The sequence below is a fragment of the Sceloporus occidentalis genome, unplaced genomic scaffold, assembly GCF_023333645.1.
Source record: "Sceloporus occidentalis isolate IW3139 unplaced genomic scaffold, rSceOcc1.0.p SCAF_5, whole genome shotgun sequence".
Lineage (NCBI taxonomy): Eukaryota > Metazoa > Chordata > Lepidosauria > Squamata > Phrynosomatidae > Sceloporus > Sceloporus occidentalis.
In genome coordinates, this window is record NW_028316985.1 from 84,611,768 (window position 1) to 84,638,151 (window position 26,384).

The 26,384-nt window shown below is 39.6% G+C and overlaps 1 protein-coding gene across 2 annotated transcripts in view; it reads right to left on the minus strand.

Annotated features, from left to right (window-relative positions):
- Positions 1–26,384, minus strand: part of MAGI2 (membrane associated guanylate kinase, WW and PDZ domain containing 2) — a 789,679-nt gene that overhangs the window by 80,319 nt on the left and 682,976 nt on the right. The window contains exons 16-19 of one of the 2 annotated variants that reach the window (XM_089524611.1): positions 24,244–24,335; positions 21,205–21,397; positions 19,886–19,972; positions 14,402–14,650 (exon numbers count right to left, since the gene is read on the minus strand). In XM_089524611.1, the coding sequence (XP_089380737.1) occupies positions 14,402–14,650; positions 19,886–19,972; positions 21,205–21,397; positions 24,244–24,335 (621 nt within the window). The remainder of the gene's footprint in view (positions 1–14,401; positions 14,651–19,885; positions 19,973–21,204; positions 21,398–24,243; positions 24,336–26,384) is intronic. The other variant, XM_089524612.1, reaches the window with a different exon arrangement.

The window sequence follows — 26,384 nt, forward strand, 5'->3', positions numbered from 1 at the left end:
GAGTTAAGTAAACAAATAAGGAACAGGAAGAGAGAGAGAAAATCCTATGAGAGTCACATACAAAAAACTTCCAGTCTCAGCAAATCAATGCTGTTAAACAAACAATTAAATTGTACTAATCACTCTGCTAGCATAAACCATGGCATTTTATAAGCACTTGTAAGGGCCAAACAGTTCATATTTCTTTTCAGTGGAAACAAGAGGCTAGAATTAATCACACGGCAGGAAAGTCCAATAAATATATTGGTTATTATGGTAAACTGGATTTTTGCAAGTTTGATTTCTGTTTGCCCCTAGAATTTCTGAGTTTCTGTGTTACAAAAAAAAGGATCACCCATTTTGATCTGTCTTTATGTCTGTTAGGAAGATACTTAAGATGATGCAGATGAAGTTCTATTTATACATTTAGAATGGAGCTGCTCAACAGCATCTGAAAGCTATTTTAGTTTTGGAGCTGTCCCCCACAAAGGCTAGTTAAGTCCTCCATTACTTTATTCAGTCGTCTTTGGAAAGCTTGTAGAAAAAAACAGTTTTGGACAGCAACTCCCCTGGCCATGCTGGTTAGGAGGTTCTGGGACTAGCAATTCAAGATACTAAAGGTTCCAAACTTTGCATCTTTGCAATAGGATGCTGCTATGCTGGTAAAATTTCTTTTTAAAATTATTTTTATTGAATAAAAACTACATGAAATAAAAAAACGAATAACACAATTAACACTAACAGACAAAGTTACAGCACTATTAGCCCACTTTGACTACCATGGCTACATTCTGTGGAATAACATAATATGCAGTTTTGTGAGGTACTAGAACTCTCTGGCTGAGATTTCTAGGACCTTTGCTAAACTACAAATACCAGGATTCCACAGGATGGAACCATCACAGTTAAAGTGAAATAATAGCATTATAATTCTGTAGTGTGAAATAGCCCCCAACATTTTTTCTCACATCACATAACACACTAAAACCAGGGGTAAGCAACTCCCCCCCCCCCCCCGCAGGTATTCCTAGGGTAAAACTCACACCAGCTCTGGCCACTGGGTATAGTAGGCAATGGCTGCTACAAACAGCTAACAAATGGCTCATCTAGGTTAATAACATTTGGAGGCACACAGTCCATCTCTAATAAGTAACTATATTCAGGCTCTCAGGGTGCAATCCAGTATGCTTACTTGGAATGAGTAAATCCAGTTTAACTTCTGAGTAGAACACAAGTATAAGACTACTCATATTTGTAAGCTTCATTGAGCTCAGCAGCAGAACTTACTCCAGCATAAATATACATCAGTTCAGCAGCAGGGTACATTTCCTTTGACCTCAGATGATTGGAAAGGATGATTCTTTTCCAATCATATATTAAAACTGTAAAAGGACACAGTGCAGGGGGAAACCCAATCTGCACTTTCTTATTTGTTTCTATTAGGACCAACCAAAACATCATTAAGTCTTGAGAATTTCCCCCAGTTTCTCTGAATTCTTCAGGTTCATTATCTGGAGACTTCTAGAGAACCTGAAAGCTTGCTCACAGTGACAGGGTAGTTGGCCCTGACACAGAGGTATTACCATGCTGTGGATTTGGAATTTACATCATTCTCATCAAATTGATTTGATTGTAGTGCTACTTATTCATTTCACCCAGAAGCAAGTCCTCAGTGTAAGTTTATTCCCAAGTGAGCCCAACTCTACATATCCACACAGAAGCAGGTTTTGGAATTTCAGTAGGATTTTACTGTCAGGAAAGTGGGCACAAGATTACAAATGACACTACTCAAAAGGGACCCCTTTGTCTGGTAGCCCAATCCAATGCATGCTTACAATTCAGAAGGACAGCTCATTGCATTTTTGAGTGGCTTAACTGTAGGTGAGCACCTTGACTTTCAGTGGGATTGTTCCTTCCTCTCACAAGCCCTTCACTTGGGAACTCAAAGAGGAAAACATTCACCTTCCAGCTTATTTCCATGAAAATGCTATGTTGGCTAGGGATCCACATCTCTCTTTGTCTCATGCCCAGAATCTTCCCAGTAATAAAAGACTGCTTGCTGTTGTGAATTGCTTTTCTTTGAGGAAAGATTGCATTGCTGCTGTCAAGGCAGAAAGGTGAGACTTTCTTTCTATGCATCTGCCTGCTATAGTTCTATTCATATGTGCAGAGGAGTGGGGGCATGTTTCTTTCTGGAAAGAATAAATTTTATGAGTTAGGCAAAGGCCACCAGTTTAAGAGTAGAATTAATTACAGATCCCTTTAAGGAAAAGGACCAGTGGCATGAGCTCAGGCAAGAACCTTAATATGACACGTTGGCTACTACATGTTGTCCATGGCTTTCTCTCCCTTGCTCCCAAGAAAGTAGGAGGTGATTACAGAGGGGCTAGATAGGCAGCTGGATTGTGGGAATGCAGGTCTTTCTCCTTCCCTTGCTTCTTTTACAGACAACTTGGAAAAAAGAAAGGAGAGCCAACCATAGCTGTTGCCACAGCCCACCACTAGGACCTAGTAGAAAACTCAGCCGTTGTCTTTACTCCCAGTCCTTGCTCCAGTCATCCTGGAAAGGGGTCAGATGCACCACTCCTAGCAATCTGCTGACTCAGGTAGCTGCCTCACTTTGCCTAATAGGTTGGCCAGCTAGCCTTGAATCTCACTGACACTGAAGCCAACAGCTACCACAAATGATGGCACCCAGGAAGCAATGGCTCAAGAGATTTCATCATCTAAGGCAAAGTACAAGATGGTGGCTCTCCCCACTGGTTGTACAAACCTGACTGGCCTTGCCCTTGAACCATAGTTTAACACAGAAAACAGGAGAGTGTCTTCCATTATACCTCAGTGGAGTCTTACAGAGAGGGCACAGCTCTGTGTCTTCTAAAACTATGCCAGCAGTCTCTTTCCCTCCCCATCCTCCACCTGAAACAGCTGTCTAAGGGGTCATTCCCACTTGTTGGTTGAATCGAATCCTGATTTGCTCTCGCTGCATTTTGTCATTCACTTAAAAAATGCCCCTTGTTCCCATTATGAAATGGGTTTTTTCTTATCCCTATGAAATTGGTTCTATTTGTGGCTCGGTTGTCATTCCCACTAGCTGCCCAATACATCAATCATTGTGATGTAAGCAGCAGCCCGGACTTACAAGCGGGGAGGAGGGGGGCTGAAATGGAAGGTAGGACATCAGTGGCAGGGGGGCATACCCCTGCCATGTTTGGATCACTCAATCCAGGCATGGCAGGGAGGAGGGGGAAGAGAATGAGTCAAGAAAGGTCACAAAATCGATAGTGTGATTACATGCATTTGCAAGTAATTGCCAAATCAAACTATCAATTTATCGATTAACTTTTATTTAAAAACAAACAAACGAAAAGGCAGCACGGGGTGTGTGTGACATCTCCCACCCCCGCTGTCATTTGTTCCTCCCCCTCCAGAAATAATCGATTCCGATCTGTAGTTCCCACTTGCTGAACACTCTTTGGAATCGATTCTTTCCAAAAGAACCACTTTGAAAGTAGTCTCAGGAAAGATCTTTTTTTGCATTTGCCCTGCTTTATCGCCACTAAAATCGATCAAATAAGGATCAGGATTGATTTCAAGTGGGAACTAGAGTCATATAGTTGAATGGTGCTTCGGATTAAATCGTAGTGAGAATCACCCCTTTATCTGTCTCAAGGGCCATGGCAGGGCTGGTCTTGTACCTAGCAATAGCATTGCAACCCAGTGGGAGAGGACTGTACTAAAGTGTGGCATGAGGCTCTTCTCTGTGCTTGGGAAAACAGGGTTGTATCATTTTCCTCAGGACACAAAGAAAAACCTCTTAGAAGGACTGAAAATGTTTCACTAGAAGAGAGGACTTTAGTTTAAACACATTTCTTTTCTCTTCCTGCAGAGTTTAAAACCGGCAAATATTAAATGTCAGATTAAAATGGAAGTGTCTAGATGAATCTTGGCCTTTTCACTATACTTTCCTTCTGTGCCTGAAACACTTCTTGAACTTCTTATTAAGTACATCTTCTTAAACTTGCTGATAAACTATAGTTTTTAAAACAAAAAGTGCTTTCACGGTGCTTTCTTCTAGCAACAGATAATGATGCCTGGCTTTTAGCACAGAAGTAATTTCTTCTCATTAATTTCTAGTGCTTTATTTTTAAAAGCACTTTTAATTAAGCAAATTGTAATTTGATTTAATGTTCTGGTTTCCTAGAAGCCACTTCATTGTGCAATGACAAATAAATACCATCTTTGCTTGTTGTTCCTCCAGAAGCACAAAACTGGCTGCACATTTTCAAATCATTACATCTAAGGGGGAAAATAAATGACATTTATAACTTTAACAAGATAACATTATTTATGCTAGGATATGAGTTCTAATAAAGTTGCAGGATAGGCATAATGACTTATACAGTCGTCCCTTCCAATTCGCAAAGGATCTGTTCCAGACTTCCTGAGAATTGGGAAAATTGCTAATATTGGAGCCCTATTAATTACAATGGGGGCATGTTCCTGGGTGCGTGTGCCATTATGTCCCTCCTGGCTTGTCGTAAGCGAAAGACCGAGGGATGCGAATGGCAAGACCGCAAATCAGGAGGGATGACTGTAGTAGCCACAGATCAGGGGATGGGCTAAGTGTGCTCCTGCAGATGTTGTTGGATTGTAACTCCCATAATTCCTCACCATTTGCTGGTGGCAGGGGCTGACTGGAGTTGTAGTTCTACAATATTCAGAGGGCTACATTTTGCCTGCCCCTGCCATAAATATTGATCACTCATATAGGTCTCTGCTGTGTCCTGTAAAGGGTACGAAAGGTTGGATAAAGCCTTAGCATAAACATTTGGTTCTATTCTAGGTACAGATAGGTACAGAATAGGATTTTTCATTTGATCACAAAACATCACCATTTTGGCAGTTCTGTTTTCTGCAGCCATAATTTACATAATGGATTTTATGTATGTATACCAGTGGCATCCATCCCTCTGTGTCTATTCAGAGAACGATCACATCGCTGCCTTTTTGAAATGTTATGTACTCTTTTCATTTCTTATCTACAACATGAGTAATATTTATTCCCATACATGCTAACACAGTTGTTCAACACTTAACCAGAGAAAAGCAAATTTTTCTGATGAAGGAGGAAATTTGGAGGAATTTCAAATGGACTACAAATCTGCAGAGAAATCATGGAGTGTTAGACTTCATTGACATTTCAGATTATTATAGCAGAATGGCTTGTACAATTTTGCATTTATTTCTAGTTGCTGTCATTTAGTTTACACAGCTATTTTGCATGTGGAAAATATTGTGTTGATTTGCTTTTTGGGGAAGCATCACAACAGACTTTCTAATTAAAATGTATTAGTTGGAGGTTATTTTTTGTCATTTCCTACCAAAATGTTTTACAGAAGAAACCTCTCTTATAATGACCAATGAACAAACCCTTTTGACCCTGATTTTTTTTTGCCTCTGTCCCTACGTATGAAAACTGCCTCATGATATCCCTGCATGTATGTGGGATGGAAAAAAGTATCATTCACAGTTTCTCTTTCTCTCTCACACACGCTCTCTCTGAGTGTGTGAATGGATTTGTACCATTTGATTCACTTCATAATGGATTACTGGCCATAATGAACACAAGAAAACTCATATAGCACTAAATACAGCCTGAACTGGATAGTTGCAGTGATAGCTTTTAGAAGTAGTTGCTGTGAAATGTAATGAAGGACACACAGTGTTTAATCCAGCACCAGCAGATGAGGTTTTAAAATCATCCTGGTCTATCCAAAATGCATATAGCACAGTGGGGTTGATGAGCAATAAAAATCAAAGGCAGTTGAAGGGAGCATTTGGTTCAGGACTCAGTTCTATTTGCTTGGATGACCTCTATATGGGGGAAATGCCTCCCCTTGCCCAGAATTCCCTATACATATTTTGAGAGTAGAGAACTTATTCCTGGTAGCTGTAAAACTATAATTTTATACTTTTCTTTGGCTGATATCCATCTCAATCATAAAACCCTGTGGTTTCTCATCTTTGCTTTTTTTTTTTTTAAGAAATATTTCTTGTAACTCATGAGCTTCCCCTTATCCTTTTCCTGTTGTCTTCTCATTATCCTCCTTTCCTATTCACTCAAATTTGCATGTTGTTATTATACTTGGTGTCACTTTGGTAGAAATTGCATATAGCAGGCAGTTACATGGATATTTCCCTTGACTTAAAATTTTTAAACTAAGAGGCAGGGATGCCAGATTGAAATGTTAATGTAAAGCTAAGAAATACTAGGAAAAAAGCCCCCCAAAAGCCAAATGTATTTTAAATATATTTTTCATATTTTGTTGCTAATAAATGATTTATAAAAACAGCCAAAGGTGTCACAGTTTCACCACGAAACCTTATTACTTCACAGTAGTTGAGTAGGATTATAAGTCACATCCAAATGCTTTGGAGGCCCAAGACAAACTGGAGGAAGAGTGAACATGTGAACTCTCTGAAGCCCTGCCCTTGTGCTGGACATTTAGATGGCTACTATGTTCAGTGCACGACTCTGGGGCATGTTTGCCCAGCAGAAATTCATATACTGCCAAATGTAACTGACCCCAAAAAATAAATAAAAATCAAACATTTCTCTTAAAGGAAAATGATTTAGAAAAAAGATGGTATGTAATTTTCTTGAAGGTAATTTTAGTATGTTAAAAGAACCAGGAAAAATCCAAAAATCCAAATTAATTCTCTGATGCTAATCAATTTTTTAAAAAGCCACCTTTCTAGTATCTGGCTTTTAAAAAACCATTCTAACAACTGTGCTAAAAGGAACCAGATAGAATGCAGTCTTGAGCAGAGGATCAGCAAGACTTTTGAGCAGGAAACACTATTTAATCCCTTCACCTATGGCCATTTTGTTCACTCAGCCCTACCTAACCCCCAATCACTTTTTTCTTTGCACGTGGAAAGATAACAATGGGACCTACAGAAAACATATTCAGGGCTATCCATGTTGGCCCTACAGCAAAGTACAATAATATCCCAAATCCACCAAACAATGGTTTTATCCAGCCAACCAAAATTGCCAAAATACATGATGCAAGCTTTTGAAGCTCCACTGACTTCTCCATCAGGCAAAAGTACAGGGACGTAGCCAAGGGGGGGTTTCTTGGGGTCCGGACCCCCCCTTCCATTAGAAAAATGAATGGTGTGTGCTGCTGTGCCACCGCACACAAGCCCCATTATAATGGTGGCACTTAGTCTGGACCCACTGCCTTCCTAAAATCCTGGCTACGTCCCTGAAAGGTATTAAAAAATCATACAGGAGGAAAAAAAGTAAAATTTTTTCTTCTGAGGGTAAGGTGGAAAAACAGAGAAGTGGTTAGAAGGGGGAAAAGTAAACAGCCCCACCAAATCTCTGAAGCTCCTTTTGGTTGTAATAAGAAGCAAATGCAGGGAAAGCATAAACAAAACTGAATCTCCTCTAAACCTTTAGTCTCATTTATACCGTAATTCATTTATTGCTATTTCCTCTTATCTCAAAATGTATAAAGCATTTTTGAAAACCCTGCCATGTAAAAAAGTAACATATTAGAGGGAAAGCTTCTAACCTAGCTAACTCCCTGGGCTATCCAATTTTCACATGCAGGGAACTTTTAAAGTAATTTCAGACAAGCACTTGGTTTTCTGAGATGTATTGTAAATGGAATTCTAAAACCATTAAATTCATTGGTCTAAAGCAGGGGTGTGAGGTATTCCCCCCTCCATACCTTTTGGACCACAAGGCTTTACCATCAGCTATGCTGTTTAGGGCTGGAATTGAAGTCCCAAATGTTTAGAGAGCCAAAAGTCCCCCAGCTCTAATTTTAAGGCACTGGAAAAATGTACCAAATACATCCCTCTTGGAATAAATGGAATACCAAGGGTGTAAATCATAGTCTCAAATACTAATGGCCACATATCATTAGCACAAAGATAATGAATTTCCGCTCTGCATTAGCCAGATCTCCCACAGTCTTTCCATACCGTACAAGACCCCTGGCTGCCAATTATCTCAGCTGTCAACTACAGAGCTGGGCACCAATGCAGAGAAGTTTGCACTTAGTTCTGAAAACCGCAAGGGTCTTTTATCCTTTCGTTTCCTGGCAGTATACTCTTCTGCCCACAACTAGATCTGAAGGTGTTTTGGAAATTCAGAGGAGATTCAAAGGGATTTTTAAAAAGGTGAGCAGCGCATTACTAAGGGGGAACCATTCTTTCCTTCATCTTCCACAGCTATGTATTTCTGTATGTCAAAAGGCTAGGATCATGTGGTGCTGGGCTGCAATCACAGGGCCGAACAAAAGCCTACTTTAAAAGGTGAAGGATGGAGAGAAATGTTACTACATACTTTTTTGACAAAGGAAACAGGGAAATATATTGCTTTAAGGTACAGTTAAATGTTTGCAAAGATTTATAGTTATATATTCCAGGTACGTAAACATTTGGTCTATTTATTTACTGACTCCTCTGCATCACGGTGATTCCAAAGTGGACATGCTGATTTTCCCCATTGACACTCCCCATTAACTTCCAATGGAGATCTGTATACCCAGAGATACACATGTAAGCCTGTGTGGCATGGTAGTTAGAATGTTAGCCTGGTCATGGAATTACTTTTTTCAAGTACTGGAGAGAACAAACTTTGGTAAAAATATTATTTGTGCTATAAAGACAATATACAGTCAGCCCTTCTTATACATGGATTTTTTATACACGGATTCAAGCATCTATGATTTGAAAATGTTCAAAAAAAGTATAAATTTCAAATATCAAACCTTGATTTTCCATTTTTTATAAGGGACACCATTTTGCTATGTCATTATATTTAATGGGACTTGAGCAGCCACAGATTTTGTTATCCTCGGGGGATCTTGGAACGAAACCCCAGCGTATAACAAGGGCCCACTGTACTCAGTTGAAAAAGCCCAGAAATTGTTGTTTTATGGTGATCTTTTGTATTTTTAACATGGTGTCTGGGAACTCAGATAAAGAAAGATACTTCTTAGGGAAGGCAAAAATCTTAAGTGGTTCACTTCTCTGCATCTTAAGGAAATATTTGAACAAGATCAGAGAGATTTAGACACAGAGCTACAGAAAATGATTGATACTTAGAATTGTGTAAGGATGGCTCCATCCACACTGCAGAAATAATGCAGTTGGACACCACTTTAACTGCTATGGCTCAATGCTATAGAATTTTGGAAATTGTAGGTTTGTGAGACATTTAGCCTTCTCTGTCAATGAACTCTGGTGCCACAACTAACTACAATTCCCAGAATTTCATAGTACTCAGTCATGACACTTAGAGTACAGTCAAAATATTTCTGCAGTGCAGATGTTGCCAATTATGACAATTTTATTTAAAAAGTGTATAAATGTCTTTTGAAACTAGAGGCAGAAGATGAAGTTGTGGAATAGTATATGATAAGGTGGGCACAAAATTTTATACATAATGCGCTAGTAGATGGACTTTTTGAGCAATAACAAATCCAACAATGGAATAATTTGTGGCTATGGCTACTAGTAATTTTAGTAGTTGAACTATCTTGTTGGGACTATAATGATAGAATAATATATTTTGTCTTTCTTTTTGCTTTTTTCCTTCATTACAGTCTTGATTGAGGAGTCAGAACCCTTTTGTGTTTTAATTAGTACAAAGTGTTATAGCATTTCAGTACTGTATTATGCAGTAGTTTTAGTTATATAAATGCATATATTTTTATTTATTTGTCTTTTTTGTCTTCTCTTTGTCTTCATGTTTTTCTTTTTATATAGTTTGGGTTATAAATTAGATTGTTTGCATTAAAACTGATAAATGCATAACTCACAAAAGGATATTTGCCTGGAACTTGGAAAATCTGGGTTGAATAGTCAGCCATGAAAACTTGGCCTAGACTCTCTGACCCACCTTCCAGATGGGGTGAAGATAAAGTAAGGAACAGACATATTAATCTCAATAGAGGAGATACGGAATATAAAACCAATCATCATAAAGCAAATAAAGCTGGGCCTTTGAATGAAGTTTGAAATTTTCTGTATATATATCATAGGTTTTTCCCAAGGAGAAAAACATCCCAGGATTTTCAGATAGTATTCTATGGCGGGTTACAAACCGCTATAAAGTACGTATTCACTACATATTAGGGTTAGGAAGGGGCGGTGCTTCTGCACCCCCCTAACCCTAGTATGTAGTGAATACGTACAATATGGCGGTGGCCGTTCCACACGGCCGCCGTCATATTGACGTAGCGGACGCTGTGCGTCCGCATGTCGCGCGGCGCTTATGACATCGCGAGTGCACCATTGGTGCCTTGCGGCATCATAACTGCACCAAAGAAAGAAGCTCCATTTTGGAGCTTCTTTTTTGCTCCGCGCGGGAGTCGCTGCTGTGGCTTCCTCGAGGAGCAAACAGCAGCGCCAGCAGACGGCGGTCTGTAACGCACCTATCTTTCCCTCATTCCACAGGTTTATGTAAGGTAAATGCTACAAAAGGTAAAACCTGTCTTTTATTATGAAGATGATATTCTTGTTGCCTTTATCATTTACATACAGAAAGCTCAAAGAAACAAGGAGTGCCAAACAAAACATGGTGCCTTTCTCTGTTTCTCTCTTTGTATGTTTAAACAAAAAATAATAATCCTCCTGACAGAAAATCACTAAACTCATACTGAGCTCCAGCTAATATCACAGCATGCCCCCAGACAGCACTGATCATTACAAGCTGGTGTCACTGACAAATAATGTTTCACACGTTTACATGTACAGTGTCTTTTCATCTGTTTGGTATGTATTTCCCTTAACAGTTGAGAGATTGTATTTTGTAAAAAGCCACTTGCCTGTTTTCTCACATTTATTCCTATAATAAAGTAGGTAAATGTCAGAAGTGATCAGGTGAAAGGGGATGGGGAAAAAACTCCTCAACCTGACCCTCTCTTATACTATATCCATTGGCAGATAATAACTTCTTGCAATATTTTAAAAAGTAAACAGAGATCTGATACTACTAAACCAAGCAAATGAATTCTCCAGAGCTGCTTGTCCTATTCAATATGTTAACCAGCTGATCGCATTGCGTCCTCAATTCTCCGTAGGTTTGTGGGCTTTAATTGAGCTTTAACTCCCAGCATGTTACAATTTAATTGGGAGAAATAATAATAGTCCAGTATCTTAGCTTGTAGCCTTCAAATGTGTTCTTTGTAACCAACAGCATCTTTCAGTAGGCCTATGCAGTCATTCAGTCTAAACAGGGGATTTTCAGTGCATGAGTAGGATACAACCCTGTGTTCCAGTAAATGTTAGCTCTACTTCCTCAGTTCAGATGCTACTGAAATGTTTGTGACAGATCTATTCCTTTAACCAGGCCAGATTTGTTAGGAGTTGTCTGAACTGGCAAAATAAAGTGGCTTCAAATAGACTTGAAGCCAAGCTGTTTAGACATATGATGCAAAACCGGGTGGGAACTGACACGAAGCCACGCTCCAGGGCTAAAAACTGGGGAAAAAAGAAGCTCTGATACTCTGCTTCACCACGGAAAATGTGTGTCATCACACATGCATATAAATAGCATGATGCGAGTGCGGGGAATGCAAAAGTATGACATATATGGCAGGTCACCAACAATGGTATGGATGTAATTACAACATACACAAATCACAGTCCAATGGAAGGGGGGCATGAGGAGACAGGGAGAAAGGGGGCATGTATGAGCACACTGTGCTTTGCCAGTATGTCACTGGATTCACTGAACAGGTGGTGTATCACACATGGGACTGTGTGGTCAGTCACATGGAGTGTCTAATGGGATGACAGCTGGGCAGGAGGAGGGAGGTAATTGGTAGTCACAGGTGGTGTGTTTGTGTGATGGTGAGCATGCATGGATGGGGATAGGCAAAAAAGTTAACTGAGCAGTGCAGCTTGCTGCCACGTGGTGTGGAGGTGGCTATGCAGACAAAAGGGCTTCCACCACTTTCATTAAAACTGGTATCAACCCATTTTTTCTACCCATCTGCTCAGTCCCTTAGACTGTCCAGGACTAAATATAGATAGCCAAATCTAGGTTTGTTGTTGTTGTCTGGGTAACTGGCAGATCTATTCCATCAGAGTGACTCTCAGTTTTATGGCCAGTCCTTCTACAGGTGTTCTGGATTGTACTGGAAATGTCCCAAACTGCTGGACTCCACTCCCACCAGAGATTTGGTACAGGGAGAGCTCCTGTACCATCTGAAGCACCTGCAGAAGCAGCAGGTCTAACACCAAGAGTGAATTCAACTACCCCCTACTGAAAAGGCAAGGGTTCTTGGGTTGTGGCTTTAGATAGATAAGGAACTTTGGAATAATAAAGTTTACATCTCAAAGGCTTTTAGTGAATTTAAGCCTTTCTCTTGATTGCATCAAATTGTTTCTTCTAGCCTTGTTCTCTTGAAACTCAGGAAGTTTCTGAAGCTAAAAGGTTTTATAGCAGCAGCAGCAGCAGTCCAAATAATTTCTTAAAATGTCATGCCTTCAGCAAGTGAAGGAAGAAAACACCAACAAACACCTGCAACACATTTCTACAATGAAATCATGCCACAAATGAAGATCTAAGTAAGCATTAACATCTGAAATTAGGGAATTTGCAGCCAAAAAAAAACACACAAAACAAAACACACACAAACACCTACAATAAATGTCTACAATGAAATCAAGCCATAAGTGAAGCTCCAAGTAAGCATAGCCATCTGAAATAAGGTAATTTGAAGCTATACTCTTGGAAAATTTTCTTGGAGGAGTGGGGTCATCACAATTCAAAGCATCCTAAAAAAATTTCTTAGGTGTACCATAGCCACTGGATTTTTCTTCAACCTCTGAGGGCACCAGGATACTTAGGAAGAAACTTGCAGAATCCCTAAGCCAACTTTTTTCTGACCAAAAATAGGATGAATTACTGCTCCCTTTGGGAGACAGCTGGGCTGGGGAAGTGACTATATTGACCCATGAGTAAGTCAGCCCAGACTTCTTGGGTCAATTTTTTTGTAATTTTTTTTACCAACTTATACACAGGTATATATGGTATTCTTGCAGTAAGGTGATGTAGAGTACAGATCTCTTTATGGAGCAGTTACAGATCTCTACCTCCAGGTTACAAAAGGTAACCACAATACAGAATGCCAGGGACTATTTGTTGTTTCGCTGTTTGTTGTATGCTATGCTTAGTGCTCATTGGTAGATTTATTTCTGCAGAGGATAGCTTAGAGGGAGGCAGAACTGTTCATGCAAACAATGCATCAAATCATCTGTGACAAGCACTGAACATTTTAAACAGAAGGCTGAATGTAGGTGCAGTTCTTCTGTACACCAGGGGGGGGGGGGAAATCTGTACCCACCTCGGTTCTCATTCTATAGGAACACACAATGCAGGTCTGTTTTAGCAGTGAAAGTGCTTGTTTTAAGCTTTAATGTGACTTTTGAAAACTTACTTCAGGCTCTGAGGTTTCCAGAAAAATCTGGTCTTTTTTACATGTGCCCATCTGCATCGGGGCAGTGGCAGGATAGATAGGTGTGTGGCAAGCATCACCATTTAACAATTATGTTCAGGGTTTTTTTTCTCTTTGGGATCACTGCCTCTGGGCTTTTCACCTTCTCTGAGGTCAGAATGGGGCGCCCATCCATGAGAGCAACAATGATGGGGGACGGTGGTTGAGCAAGCTATCACCTCCCTGTAGACAGCGAAGATTATCACATAGGGTCTTACCATGAGTCAGTCGTCAAGGAAATGTTGGGGAAGCGTGCGTGTATGAATGCCAGGCATGCCCCCCAAACATCATGGAATCGTGAACTCCCTCTAGTGTCCTGGAATCATTTCCGTTAATTGGAAAGTCACTCTCCCTGAACGATTCCAGAATTCTGGAGGAGCTCACAATTCCATGTCGTTGGGGAAGCGTGCCTGGCGTTCATACACGTGCACTTCCCCAATGTTTCCTTGATGACTGACTCATAGTAAGACCCTGTGTGATAATCTTCAGTATGGCTAGGTCCCTTGTCCCAGGAGAGAGAAAGTGGTGCAGAAAATTTAATTTGGGCAGAATACTCTGAAATGCAGGTGGATTATTTTGGCTGGTATAGACAAGTCCCTGGTCATACTCAGAGCAGACTCACTGAAAACAGAAAGACTTAAATTAGTCACAACTAAGTCCCCTTAGTTTCAGTGGGTCTGCTCTGGGTGTGGCCAAATCTAACTCCAACTTAGACATGCAAAACAGCTAATCAGTCTCTTGACTCAATGGACATCTAAGCAGGTGTAATGCTATAAACACTGGACTGTTTGTATAATTGGTATGCAAACTCATGCAACTGGCAGAGAAGTTTTTTTGGGGGGGGAGGTGGATAAAAAATTTGGAAGAGCAATTGGCAGAAAGATTTAACTTACTTATTGTAGATCCTGATTCAGGCCTGTTCAAGGAGCTTATGATAACGAAGCCAAACCCTTCATTCTCTTTGCGATGGATGACAACATCACTCGTCTGCAAGCTGTGTGAAGCAAAGCCCTCTGGGGGTGTAGCATTGCTACTTGATCCAGCATGGTTGCTGTTTGCGTAGGTGGCATAGTCGCTTCTTGGAGAACTGTGGTGTGTTGACACAGAGCCTGGACTTCTGCCATTCTCTGGGCATGGTTCTCCTGAAAAAGGGAATTGAATTGAGATTAAGGCACTGGTTTGTTGACAAACACATGCTTTTCTTTAATAAGACAGTGAAAGCTCCCTTCTTTATACTAATTCCAATGTTATAATTGGAGCTGTAACATTCCAGGCTAACAAGCACTATTGAGTCCTGAGTCAAATTAGACATGATCTCTCTGGATTTTTTTTGAAATCACACTTAATCTGTTTTTATTCGACTTGCCATACAAAAATCCCACCTTAGTCATTTTTGGAATAAATCATCTTTGCCCTTATGCTAGGTTACTTAAGGTACACTCATAATAATAATTACAGGTAACAATGACAAGCAAAAGAAATAGTGGGATCAACACTGACCCTTTCAGTGGTGAAACCCGGATCTGAAATTTGTCTCATCATAGAAGATTTCCTATTGAGTGTTGAGTATGGTCTATTTTCAGCAGCATATCGCCTTTGAAAGCTGCCAGTTTTAAGTCTAGCCCTTGCTGGCTGTGCCACTATTTTTTTATTTAAAAAACAACAACACCTTAGCAATCTCTTTATATATTTTGTTGCTATTTGTTGTTGTTGTGAGCCTTCAAGTAGTTTTCAGTTTATGGTGACACTAAGACAACCTTATCACCAGGTTTTCTTGGTATTATAGATTTTAACTTTTCCTTTAGGCTACTCTGAAAATCCAGGCTAGATCAGGTACTCTCCAGGTGGGGACTGGAAATGAGTAATACTTAGACTTCTGGATAATGTTCAGGCCTACCACTGCTGTCACCTTCAACATTTCTTTTGACAACAGGGAGAAACCAAAACTATATAAGGCATTTTCTCCATAGATCTGGGAACACTGACAACACAGTGCATTACATTAAAAATAACCACAACGTGCTATATAAATTATATTGTTATTGAAACAGAGCCAGCATTGTGTAGTGGTTTGATCATTGGATTACGACTTGGTTATACAACCCCACTGGATGATCTTGGGCAAGTCACACATTCTCAGCCTCCCAAAACCCATAGTAGGTTTGCCTTAGGGCTAACATAAATTGGAAACAACTTGAAGGCACACAATAACAACACAACAGCAGCAATTACTAAAGGATGCATCGTTCCAAGAAAGTGAATCAAAATTATTTGTCTATGTGCTCTGGGTCATATATTTTTAGTTCAAAGTCTAGTTCAACACTGAGTTCAATATACTAAATACATAACTTCAAATTAAAATAAGTGACGTGAACCAACACAGGATTAGCTGTACCCCCTTTAAAAGGACCACTTATTCAAAATATTTTGGGAAGTGGGCTATTATTCAGCATAGCCTAAAGCAAAATCTCTCTTCCCAATGAACCAATCTATATTTGGCAATAGAGTAATTATACATAATGATGATCATGATAATGATGATAAAAATAAAAATAACAGAATGTTATGACAGAATTATGATTATTCTGTTGTCAAATATAATTATTTTTCTTAGGAAAAAGGAAGCTATCCCTGCATACAGAAATGGAATAATTAGCATTATTTACATAGTAGACCAGAGAGAACCAGGGATGGGGAGAGTGGGTAAGAAAGGCATAGGGAAAAAAAAATGAGAGTTCATAATAATTATATCTTTCACAGCAAAAAATTTCAAAAGGTTAAACCTGCATTTTAGATAATACACAAACCACTGGCAGATGCTCTATTGCAGAGTCATCTGTAACTTCCCAGTCTAATTCCATGTGCTATAGTGGAAACTGTTTTAGTGACAGAAGCTGGTTTGTTGTGACCACTGGGCAGTACTATGCCCAAATAGGCTTCCCAAGTCAGGAGTATCACAGACCCAAAATGTCGGGCTGAAACCTGAGATCAAGGGACTTCGCCTATCCATTAAAAAAAAAAAAAGAATGATGCCTTAAGGATCAACCACAGCTGCACAGAACACATAATTTGTACAATAAACTTTAAAGTCTAGCAAACGTCAAAAATATTTCTCAGATTGGAAACCAGGTTTTCCAAGCCTTACATTGAACATGGAAAAAAAGCTTCCCCAGCTACATTTGTAATACCTTTGCAAGAACTCTTTTGATGAGCACATGGGAGCTGTAGGCTAACCAAAGTAAGTTTCTAAAGCTCTGGCATGAACAGTAAACAGGTTACAAAAGCTGGTCCAAAGCAGCCTGTTGCAACAAGGGGCCAAAAACACACAGATATGTAATGTTTAGGGCAATGCTCTTGCCCCAAGGTTTCATTCCCTTGTCCTAAGTATTAGAGAAGAGAGGCTAGGCTCTAAGATCTGGGAACCCTAACTCTAGAATTGAGAATTAGTGTCTCTCTTTCTCTTTGGCTACTTGTGTACACATCTTTGATACAGAGTATCATATCCTTTTCTTTTCTTTTTGCCAAGTTGTCAGGGGGCAACACAGTTTGTCTTGGATCAGTGGTGATCTTGGGCATCTAGCGCTGGGTGAGTGTTGTTGGTAGTACAGTTCTATGTGTCACGGAAGGCTTTGATGAGATACCAACCAGGAAGCTAGACAAGGACTTTATTGTCTTTCTTGGACAAGAACTGAACAGAGGAAACAGCTGGCTCCATCCAGATAAACTAAATCCAGTGCCAGCTAAGGCCCATTCACACTATTCCAGTTTAATTGCCATGGTCTTCCATCCTATAGAATCCTGGGATTTCTAGTTTGTTGAGGCACTAGAACACTCTGGCTGAGACTTCTAAATGCTCCTCACTAAACTGCAAATCCAAAGATTCCATGGAATGTTGCCATGGCAAACTGGAATCATAGCACTATAACTGGGCAGTGTGAATAGGCTGCAGTTGCTGAACTATACAATGATGCTCTCAACATTGCTATACATGACTAGTGAGAAGAAACTCTGTAGAGTTAATTGGTGCCTACCTCCAACTAAGCACTTAACGTAGCTGGGAACTAACTCCCAGCCATGCAACCAGCTGCCTGCTGTTTAATAAACTAATACTTCCAGCACTGTCATTTCAGATAAAATCAAAACCAACAATTAATTCATTGATAGAGAGGCATATTACAAAACCACTGGTTTGTTTTCTTCCTATTATACGTATCTCAATATACAAGGCAATATCTTCGGAGTACAAAATAATGCTTTGTGTCCCTGAATCCAGGAAAGTTATTCTTTTCTCAAGCAGGTAAGTATGTCCTTCTACAACTTTGAAATAAAGTGATTAACAGAAGGAAGATGAAAGCAAAATAAACAATCATTATGCCACTACATCCCAAATTGAAAATCTCCAAAAGTTACTGAACCAAAGCTGCAACTAAATGCTATTGTCATTGACAAGAAAGATCTCATTTTCTGGCTGTCATGTTTTAGAAGGCTCAATGCTGTTAATGTCAATGTGGGTGCAAAAGAAAGAAAATTATCTCACCCTACTGAATTACCAACTGCTGTCTCTGCTATAAATGAATGTAACAGATTCCCATTAAGCACTGGAAAGAATGATGTACCAGGTAAAGCAGATTTTATATGGCGATTGGATTTCCATCTATTCTGAAAAATCTACTCACTGCTGGGTGCGAGGGGGGGATGGTAATGCTCAGTTTTAGGAGTAGTCTACGTGTGAGTGTGTTATGTGCAGTGCTGCAGATTTCCACACATTCACATCAGTGGTTAACAGTCTTCACTTTCCTGTGCAAATTCACATCTATTCACTCTTACCCGGCTGAAAATGCACAACCACTCCAATCTATTCAAAGCAGACAGACATCCACATGTGTGATACTGTACGTTTCTGTGGATTTCTGCAGATACACAGGTAAAAAAAACCATGAATCTCTTTTATGCAGTTTAAGTAGTCCCCCCCCCCCCAACAACCCGAACTCCTGTGAATTGCATGGGGCAGGATCTTTCAAACTGTTTACTTTCAGAGTACCAAAGCTATAGTTGGTGGCTTCCATGTCAGTGGAATGGTGAATCCACTCTGAGTCTTAGGATTTGTCTACATCGGCCATAATACTCTCGGTTACTCCCAGAGTTTTCTGGCTCTGGAGCAGTCCTAGATCCCCCCCATTACCTCTATACCATTGGCATGAGTCACTCCCTCTGAGGTCTGACACAAGGCACCTAGCATTGATCACATAGCTGGGCATGTTGTGACCTCAGTGGAAGTGACCTATGCCAGTTGTGGCAGCACTAGGTGACAGAGAGACAACTGCCCAGCATCACTACAGAATGCTCTGGATTTTCCTGCAAAATCAGGAGCAAAAAGTAATTTTTAAAAAATGGCTTAAGGGAGGGATAGGACGGATTCGGTGTAGAAGTGGCCTTAGGCTGTGAAGACAGCCCACATTCCAATCAGGGATTTGGCCCTGAGTTATGAAGACAAGTCTTTGTGAGGACTCGGTGAGACTGTTTTATTTGGCCCCTGTAGATGAAGCCAATGTTTGAACTTTAAAGGAGCTATCCAAGGTGTTGAATCCTTTTGACAATAGTGTTTCAGCACCAAAGACCTGACACAGATGGGCTGACAAGAGCAGCTTTCAGCCACTCTGGGGGCATGGTGTTTAGATGACACACAACCTCAGAGCATCTGGACACCCCAGGGTTGGGCCAAGTCTGCCTAAGATGGCCCAAAACCCGCCCAAAAGGAGTAGATATTTTCTGCTCCTTTCCGCAGTCTATTTAGGACTGCAGCAGCAGGAGCCTGTGGGACCATGATGTGTGGTCGCCGCGGTCCTGAGGTGATCAGGTCGGGAGTGGGCCCTGACCAAAATGAGGAAATAAATGATGCATGCAAAAAAAGATAGCAAAAAAGAAAGAAAGAAAAAAGAAAAAAGGGACAGAGCCCTATAAAAACAGCCCTAAAATCATAGTTCCAATAGATCTGTAGGCTAATTATTTGTGCAATTTTTTTCAAAAACAGACAACTAGAAATGAAATAAAATGAGAAACAAAAATAGTTTTACAGTGGAGTGTTAACTGGAGTGCAACACTAAATAACTCTGCAGCCCTCAAAGCCTAGATTCTCCTTTTGCTCTTTCCTATATTAGTGAAATTGCTGTGTTCTACCAACATCTGGAAGACTGCCTGTTCCCCATCAGAATATAATGGAATAAGTGGCTTGGAGGTATCAAAGAGAATCTTTAACTAAATTTTTCAGATATGCAGTTACCAGCCAGGGTCAGCCACAAATAAAACGGACCATTTCACAAGCAAAAGCAGAAATCATTTTCCCTGCTAAGGTGCCAAATAGGTGCTGTGTATATTACCTTGATTATTGGCCATTTTCCTAGGGTTTGGGGAGCTGCTAGGGGGCGTTGCACCAGGCTGGAGGGAATTTTTCTGACTCCAGGAGTCTACAATGGGCAACAGAATACATCAGTCTCCAAACTGGGATGACTGTGACAAAAGGAATGGGATTGTGCCAAAAGGGTAGATGGCACTATAAACAATAAGATGGATTTGGGAATATTAAAGTTTTGCCAGCTAAGGCACACATGCTAGGCACAGAATGCAAAGGCTGGGGAGGTAAATGGGAAAGGGAAAGGGCTCTTTGTGACAGAGAAGACACAAGGGGGTTGAAGACATGTCTGCTTATGCCAATATGTCCCACATATTCATGAAATACATTTTTAGATGTACTCCTAAAAATGTAAAATGTAAAGGTGACAAACAGGTGTCTGCAAACACGAGTAGTATAGAGGTATATCTCAAAGAAGAGGATTGATTACAACTTTCTGCTGTTACTGTACAGCGTACAGTAGAATGACCCACAAAGCATAGATGCTGAGATGTCAAACACAGGTTCCTCAACATTTTTTTTTCACTTAGCAAGGAAATGAACAGATTGATCTAAGGAATCTCCAGTTGAAAAACATGATTTAGGGCTAGGGATAGAGGAGATATTTCTTCATATTTTAATGGAAACTTAACTATTTTATCATGCTCAAACTAACATGTCAACTGAAACAGAAGACCAAAACACAGTGAAGAAGTAACCCAATTTGAGTCAGGTTTAACTGCCCTGGCTCAATGGTAGGGAATTCTGGGTACTGTTGTTTTGGAGCCATGGTAGCTGAAGTGGTGCCAATCTGCATTATTTCTACAGTATAAATGCACCCCTAGTTTCTGCTAAAAGAGGTTTTTATTATGCTCCAATTGAATGAGTTTGAGCCAAAAATGCAAGCAATGACTTCTTGCCTTGAAGAACTGATAGTTTTGATGCTTATTTCATCTGCATGCACTCTGTTGGCCATTTATGGATGTGAACAAAACAATTAGCAAAAGGACAGTATGTGTGCTGATGCTGGAGATGTTGGGAGAACAATTTAACATGGAATGCAGAGTCACTCATGACCATTACAGTTCTCTGCAAGTTTTAATTTCTCACTCTCTATAAAACAAGTAAAATGCTTTAGCGTTGATCTTACATGCACTGCAAGAGAAAGCTGGAACACAATTATTTTCTATGTTTTCATTTATAAGAATGCTTTTTACATATGATTTGACTTTGATTGTATCTTATTTCGTATCTTAATTTAATCTTAATAAGCTATATTTGACTTCCTTCTTTTTTCTCTCTGCATACCTGTGGATAGCACCTTTCTTCTCACAGTTAGATTCACTTGACCATTTCGAGCTGCATTATGCATGAGATCAATCACATATCGGTGGGTTTTGCCAGCTACTGGAATTCCATCTACATAAACCAGCTCATCACCAGGATGCAGGCGACCATCTCTGTCTGCTGAGCCCATGGCAATTACTGCTCCAATTAGAATCTAAGACATAACACAAAAGGAATGGTACAAAAATAAGTCTAACATGGCAAGGCGCCAAAGAAATTCCACAATATTTCTAGCAATCATTATAGAGAACTTTCCTTTTCTTCAGTGGTGTTAAAGTCATCCTTCTAAAAAATCTTGGAGAAGGGACCCATGGGCCACAATCACTCAATTTCCACAACCCTCAGACTTATGTTGGCCACACATGTACCTCTGCAAAAATCTTCAAAAGGCTGTGGTCTGGATCTCCATGCAGTGTTTAGGGAGAGGGACAATGGGAGGATCCTGGACCTCAGCAGTAATTCAAGCATAGGGGGAATATGACAGGACCAGTGTCCTCTACTGCTCAAATGAAGGGATTTGGGACTTGGGAGTGTTTATAAAAAGTCTACATTCAGTTTGGGGAAAAAGGGGAGCTCACTTCATTTTGAGTTTGAAGAAGATAGGGTAGGGTAAGCCCTCTCTTTCCACCTTAGAAAAAAACAGGAGATAGTAAAATTATATAATAAAGGAATACAAATCATATGAATTATATTTTCCTGAGGAATCAGTCATCATATGAAGAAAGTCATCAAGTGTGAGATGCTAAGTGATGGAACACTGAGAGAGGCATATGTACACATCAACCATCCATTACCAAAGTCATGGCCATAGGCAGATGCAATGACATTCAATTGTTTCAGAGGTAAATATGCTGACACCACTGTTAAATATCAGAATTTAAACAAGCTAGGTTCAGCATTAAAAATATGTATATTTTTACTTTTCCATCCTACAAAGGTTTCTTTTAAAAGCTGACTGTAGTTTAACTATGTAGCCCGATGCAATTCCTACTTACTATAACAATGGCTTTAAAAAGAAGAAATAAAACATGACATTCCAGACTTTTTTTTTTTTAAAAAAAGATTCCACATATTTATTGTCTCATCTGAAGAGTTCAGTGTTGCTTTTGGAAAACAAAACCACAAAGAATTTTTTTAAAGAAAAAAAAACTTTTCCCTTTTACTTTTTGTTGCTGTGTGAGAGAGTACTTTTTCATGTCTCAGATCTTACAGGTAGGAAAGTTAAGCAGCTAGTAGGACAAATTAACCTCATGTTCAAACCAGTTCCCATCTTTCATTTAGCATATTTTCTTTTTGCTTGTTGCATCAACACAAAACTTTGTATTCCCAAATAATATAGGCATTCTTCTTCTGGAATTTTTGATCTTTGATGTTATGGCTTCCTCTCCAAATAACACTGAATATATATGCCTTCCTGTTTCATCATTTCCAACAATTGTGAGTTGGTGACTTAGAGTCCGAACAGACAGGCCAAAATAAAGCTGTTTCTGGTCACTTTGGACGTATGCTGTTTAAATGATGCATGTGTCCTAAGAGGCCAGAAGCTGTGCCAAAGCCACGCTCCAGTCCTAAGGACTAGAGCACAGCTTTGGCGCAGCTTCTGGCCTCTTAAGATGCATGTGTCATTTAAACAGCATACCTCCAAAGTGACCAGAAGCAGCTTTATTTTGTCCTGTCTGTTCAGGCTCTAAGTCACCAACTCAGAATTGTTGGCAATGATGGAACAGGAAGGTACCAGACTCCTCCTTGGACTTACATAAATCATGGTTTTTCAGACTAAGATCATTACGCTTGTACTGAATCAAACTGCTGGTGAATGGATAATGAGTGCACTGGCAGATTTCAAGAAGAGTTGTGATGAAGTTTGGGGAGAGGACAGAGTTTGGAAAATTATCTTAAAGAAGAATGACATGCCAATCTGTCCATAAATGAGTAGTGGCACAATGATGCATGTTTGCCTGCCCTTACTCCAAGCAGCTATCACTAATGTATGGCATGTACATTCAAAATGGTGAGAGGGTGAATAAGTTGTTCAAGATTACATATGTTGAATTAAATGTCTGCTTGACACATTTGTGGGCAGCCACATGTTGAATGTGATATGTTAATAGTATTCTATAAGGATTTCTTCCCTTCACAGTCAGTTGGACAAAGTACCCATACTCAGATGCTTGTGTATCCCATCTTAAAGGAAAGGGGAAGGAGAGTTTATAAGGTCTAAACAGAAAGCACCAGAGACTTTTGTTTAACACCCCATCATGTTTGGTATAAAAAAAATGCCTTGGATCCCAAATGACTTGCAATCCATGCAAATCATGGCATTGCAAAATAAAACAAATAATCCTTCTGCTTGATATGTCTGATGCACTGTTGTAACTCATAAGTCCTTAAAGCCGTCACAGGTTCAAGAGAATTATAGGAACTGGAAATATAATGTCACCATACTGACACAATACAATTTTCTTTTGGTGTATGACTAATGCAAGTCATTATGCAATGTGTTCCAGAATTCAATTTACATTATTGCAGGACATGGTGAATATTTTCACAAAAGAGCAATATGCACAGCAGACAGTGTCACACCTTAAAATTACTGTATTTGTCAAGCAAAGGATTTCTTAGTATTGCAAACTGAATCATAGCATTCATTTGCTTCCACAGAGTTTAAATGTTATTTTTGTTGGTCCTGTTGTTAAAACAAGCCCTTGACCATTGGTGGAAGCCAGCCATGTCCTGTAAGTTAATAACTGAAAGATGTCAAGCAAAAAGAGTGCAGGATGTTAAAGGCTGGAGAATATATCCTTACTAGCTTAGCACAGACTGATTCACAGTGACAGCTTATAGATGGAGATGCTGATAGCTTGAGAGACCTGTCTTTTTCAATGTCTGAACAAGAAAAAGTGCCATTCCAATATGACTGTTATACAAAGTGATATTTTATCTGACAGATAACAAAGATACCAAAGTTATAAAGTGGAAACTCAAGAGGAAGCAACTCACGGGCTGTCCAGGTTCATCTCCTCCAAGGATTCTGAAGCCAAATCCAGATTCCATTCTCCGAAGATGAACATCCAACTCCTTATAATCCGGACCTAGTTTAAAGTAAAACCTCATTGAATTGCAGTGTTTTGGGGAGAGATCCTTAAGAGACCTCGCTTACTGATGTTTAGTTCAATGATGCATGACATTCTCACTAGAGCCAATGCAAGCATCAAAGAGACAATGTGTGCTGAACACAGAGAGGCAAGAAACATGGATGGAAGGACATATACATATCTCTGTTGAGGAACATGGGAATGTAACTAAAATCAAAGTAGAAACTGGCTGAAAAATCTCTTGCAAAGTTACCTTTAAGAAGAATGACTATAAAGATAGGCTGACTCCAATCATAAATGAGCAATGCCAGGATGATACTTTGGGTCTCAGTACTGCTCAATTATGTCTACGTTCAGCATGTCATTATATTTATTTTTCTTAAAAGTAACTTTTCAATCTCTGTTCTAAATAGGAACATGTGTGTTGGTAAAGACTCGCTATTAGGAAAATATGGTTTTATTGAAATGTCTGGGGCATGCTATGTGAACTTTTTCCTATTATGAGTGCAGGCTTTAATTGGGAAGGTGATGTAAGAAAAATATAATGTGAAAAGTGCCCAGCAGTACCACAGATTTTAAGGACACTAACTCCCAAAGGGTATACACTTTGTAACATTCCTCACAGAAATGATGGCAATAAACACTCTAACATCATTTAGTAGCTGCTTTTCCTTTGTCCCACTTCCCATAATGGATGCGATACGAGCATGGGCCCTTTCATACTTCACATTTATAGCACCATGATTCCATCTTAATTGTCATGGTTTCATCCTGTGGAATCATGGAGAAGCGTTTAGGTAAAGAGCATTTAACATTTTCCCCAGAGAAGATGTGCCATGGCAGTTAAAGTGGAATTATAGTGCTATAATTGTGCAGTATTAAAGGTACTAATAAGAATAACCTTGCTGGATCAGACCAAAGACCTATCTAGCCTTGGTTGTATCTACATTCTAAAGATAACTTTAAGTGCTGTACTGCCAGCCTATGGAAACCTGCAATTTGTAGTTTTACAAGGTCTTAAACCTTCTCTGCCAAAGAGTGTTGGTGCCCCACAAAACTACAAATCCCAGGATTCTGCAGGATGGAGCCATGACACTTAAAGTGGTGCCAAACTGCATTATTTCTACAGTGTAGATGCACTCCTAGTTTTGCACAATCACATTCATTTTTTTCAGACTGATTAAAAATAACATATACATTCTTTAAAGCTAAGCTAGTTTTGGAGGACCTGAAGGCTGCAGCAAATTTTTAAGCTCTGTGAATGAAAATGCATGACATCTGGATATGACAGCAACTCTGCTAATATATGGCAGAGTGGGCCATTTTTTCCTGTTCTCGCTGCCAACACTTCCATCTTGAGAAATGCTGGTCTGCAACAGCACCAATTTATCAAGGAGAATCTATAAAATGGACTACATAACAAATCATCAGATTCTCTATAACCCACTGAAAAATCTGGTGTGTAAAATACCTGTTTGGTATAGGCATGGCTAACAAGATTTCCTGTTCACTGCCATATTTAAAAGGGACAAATGGATTGTGAGTGACAAGTTTGTTTGTTTAAATCTGGATTTTCTCTAATTTACACACTGAGTGTATATCTCTGTGTTGAATTTTAACATTTTAACACCAAAAGAGGCTTATATGTGACGGATGCTGACACTACCCTCATCCTCTTTATCTTCAGACAGCCTGTTGCCTATATGCACTAGGCATTTTCACTTCACCTTGTTCCAGTAGTGGAACTGAACTTAGTTCAGCAAATACAACTTTCAGTGGGTGGAGGGATGGATGCATGCCCATCATCATTGCAGCCAGCTTTCTATATTGCAGCAGATGTTGACTGAAATGAACAGAATTACTGCCTTTTGATCCCAGCTATCATAAATTTGCCTCCAATGAATCTAAGGGGCTTTAAGGTGTGATCAGTTTTACAGATAATGAAGGATGTAAACAGATACATCTTGAGGACTCACAACACAAAATATTTCTCAGGTGCTGTTTGACATTCATTCTGTACATTATGAGATGCTGGTGAAATGGACT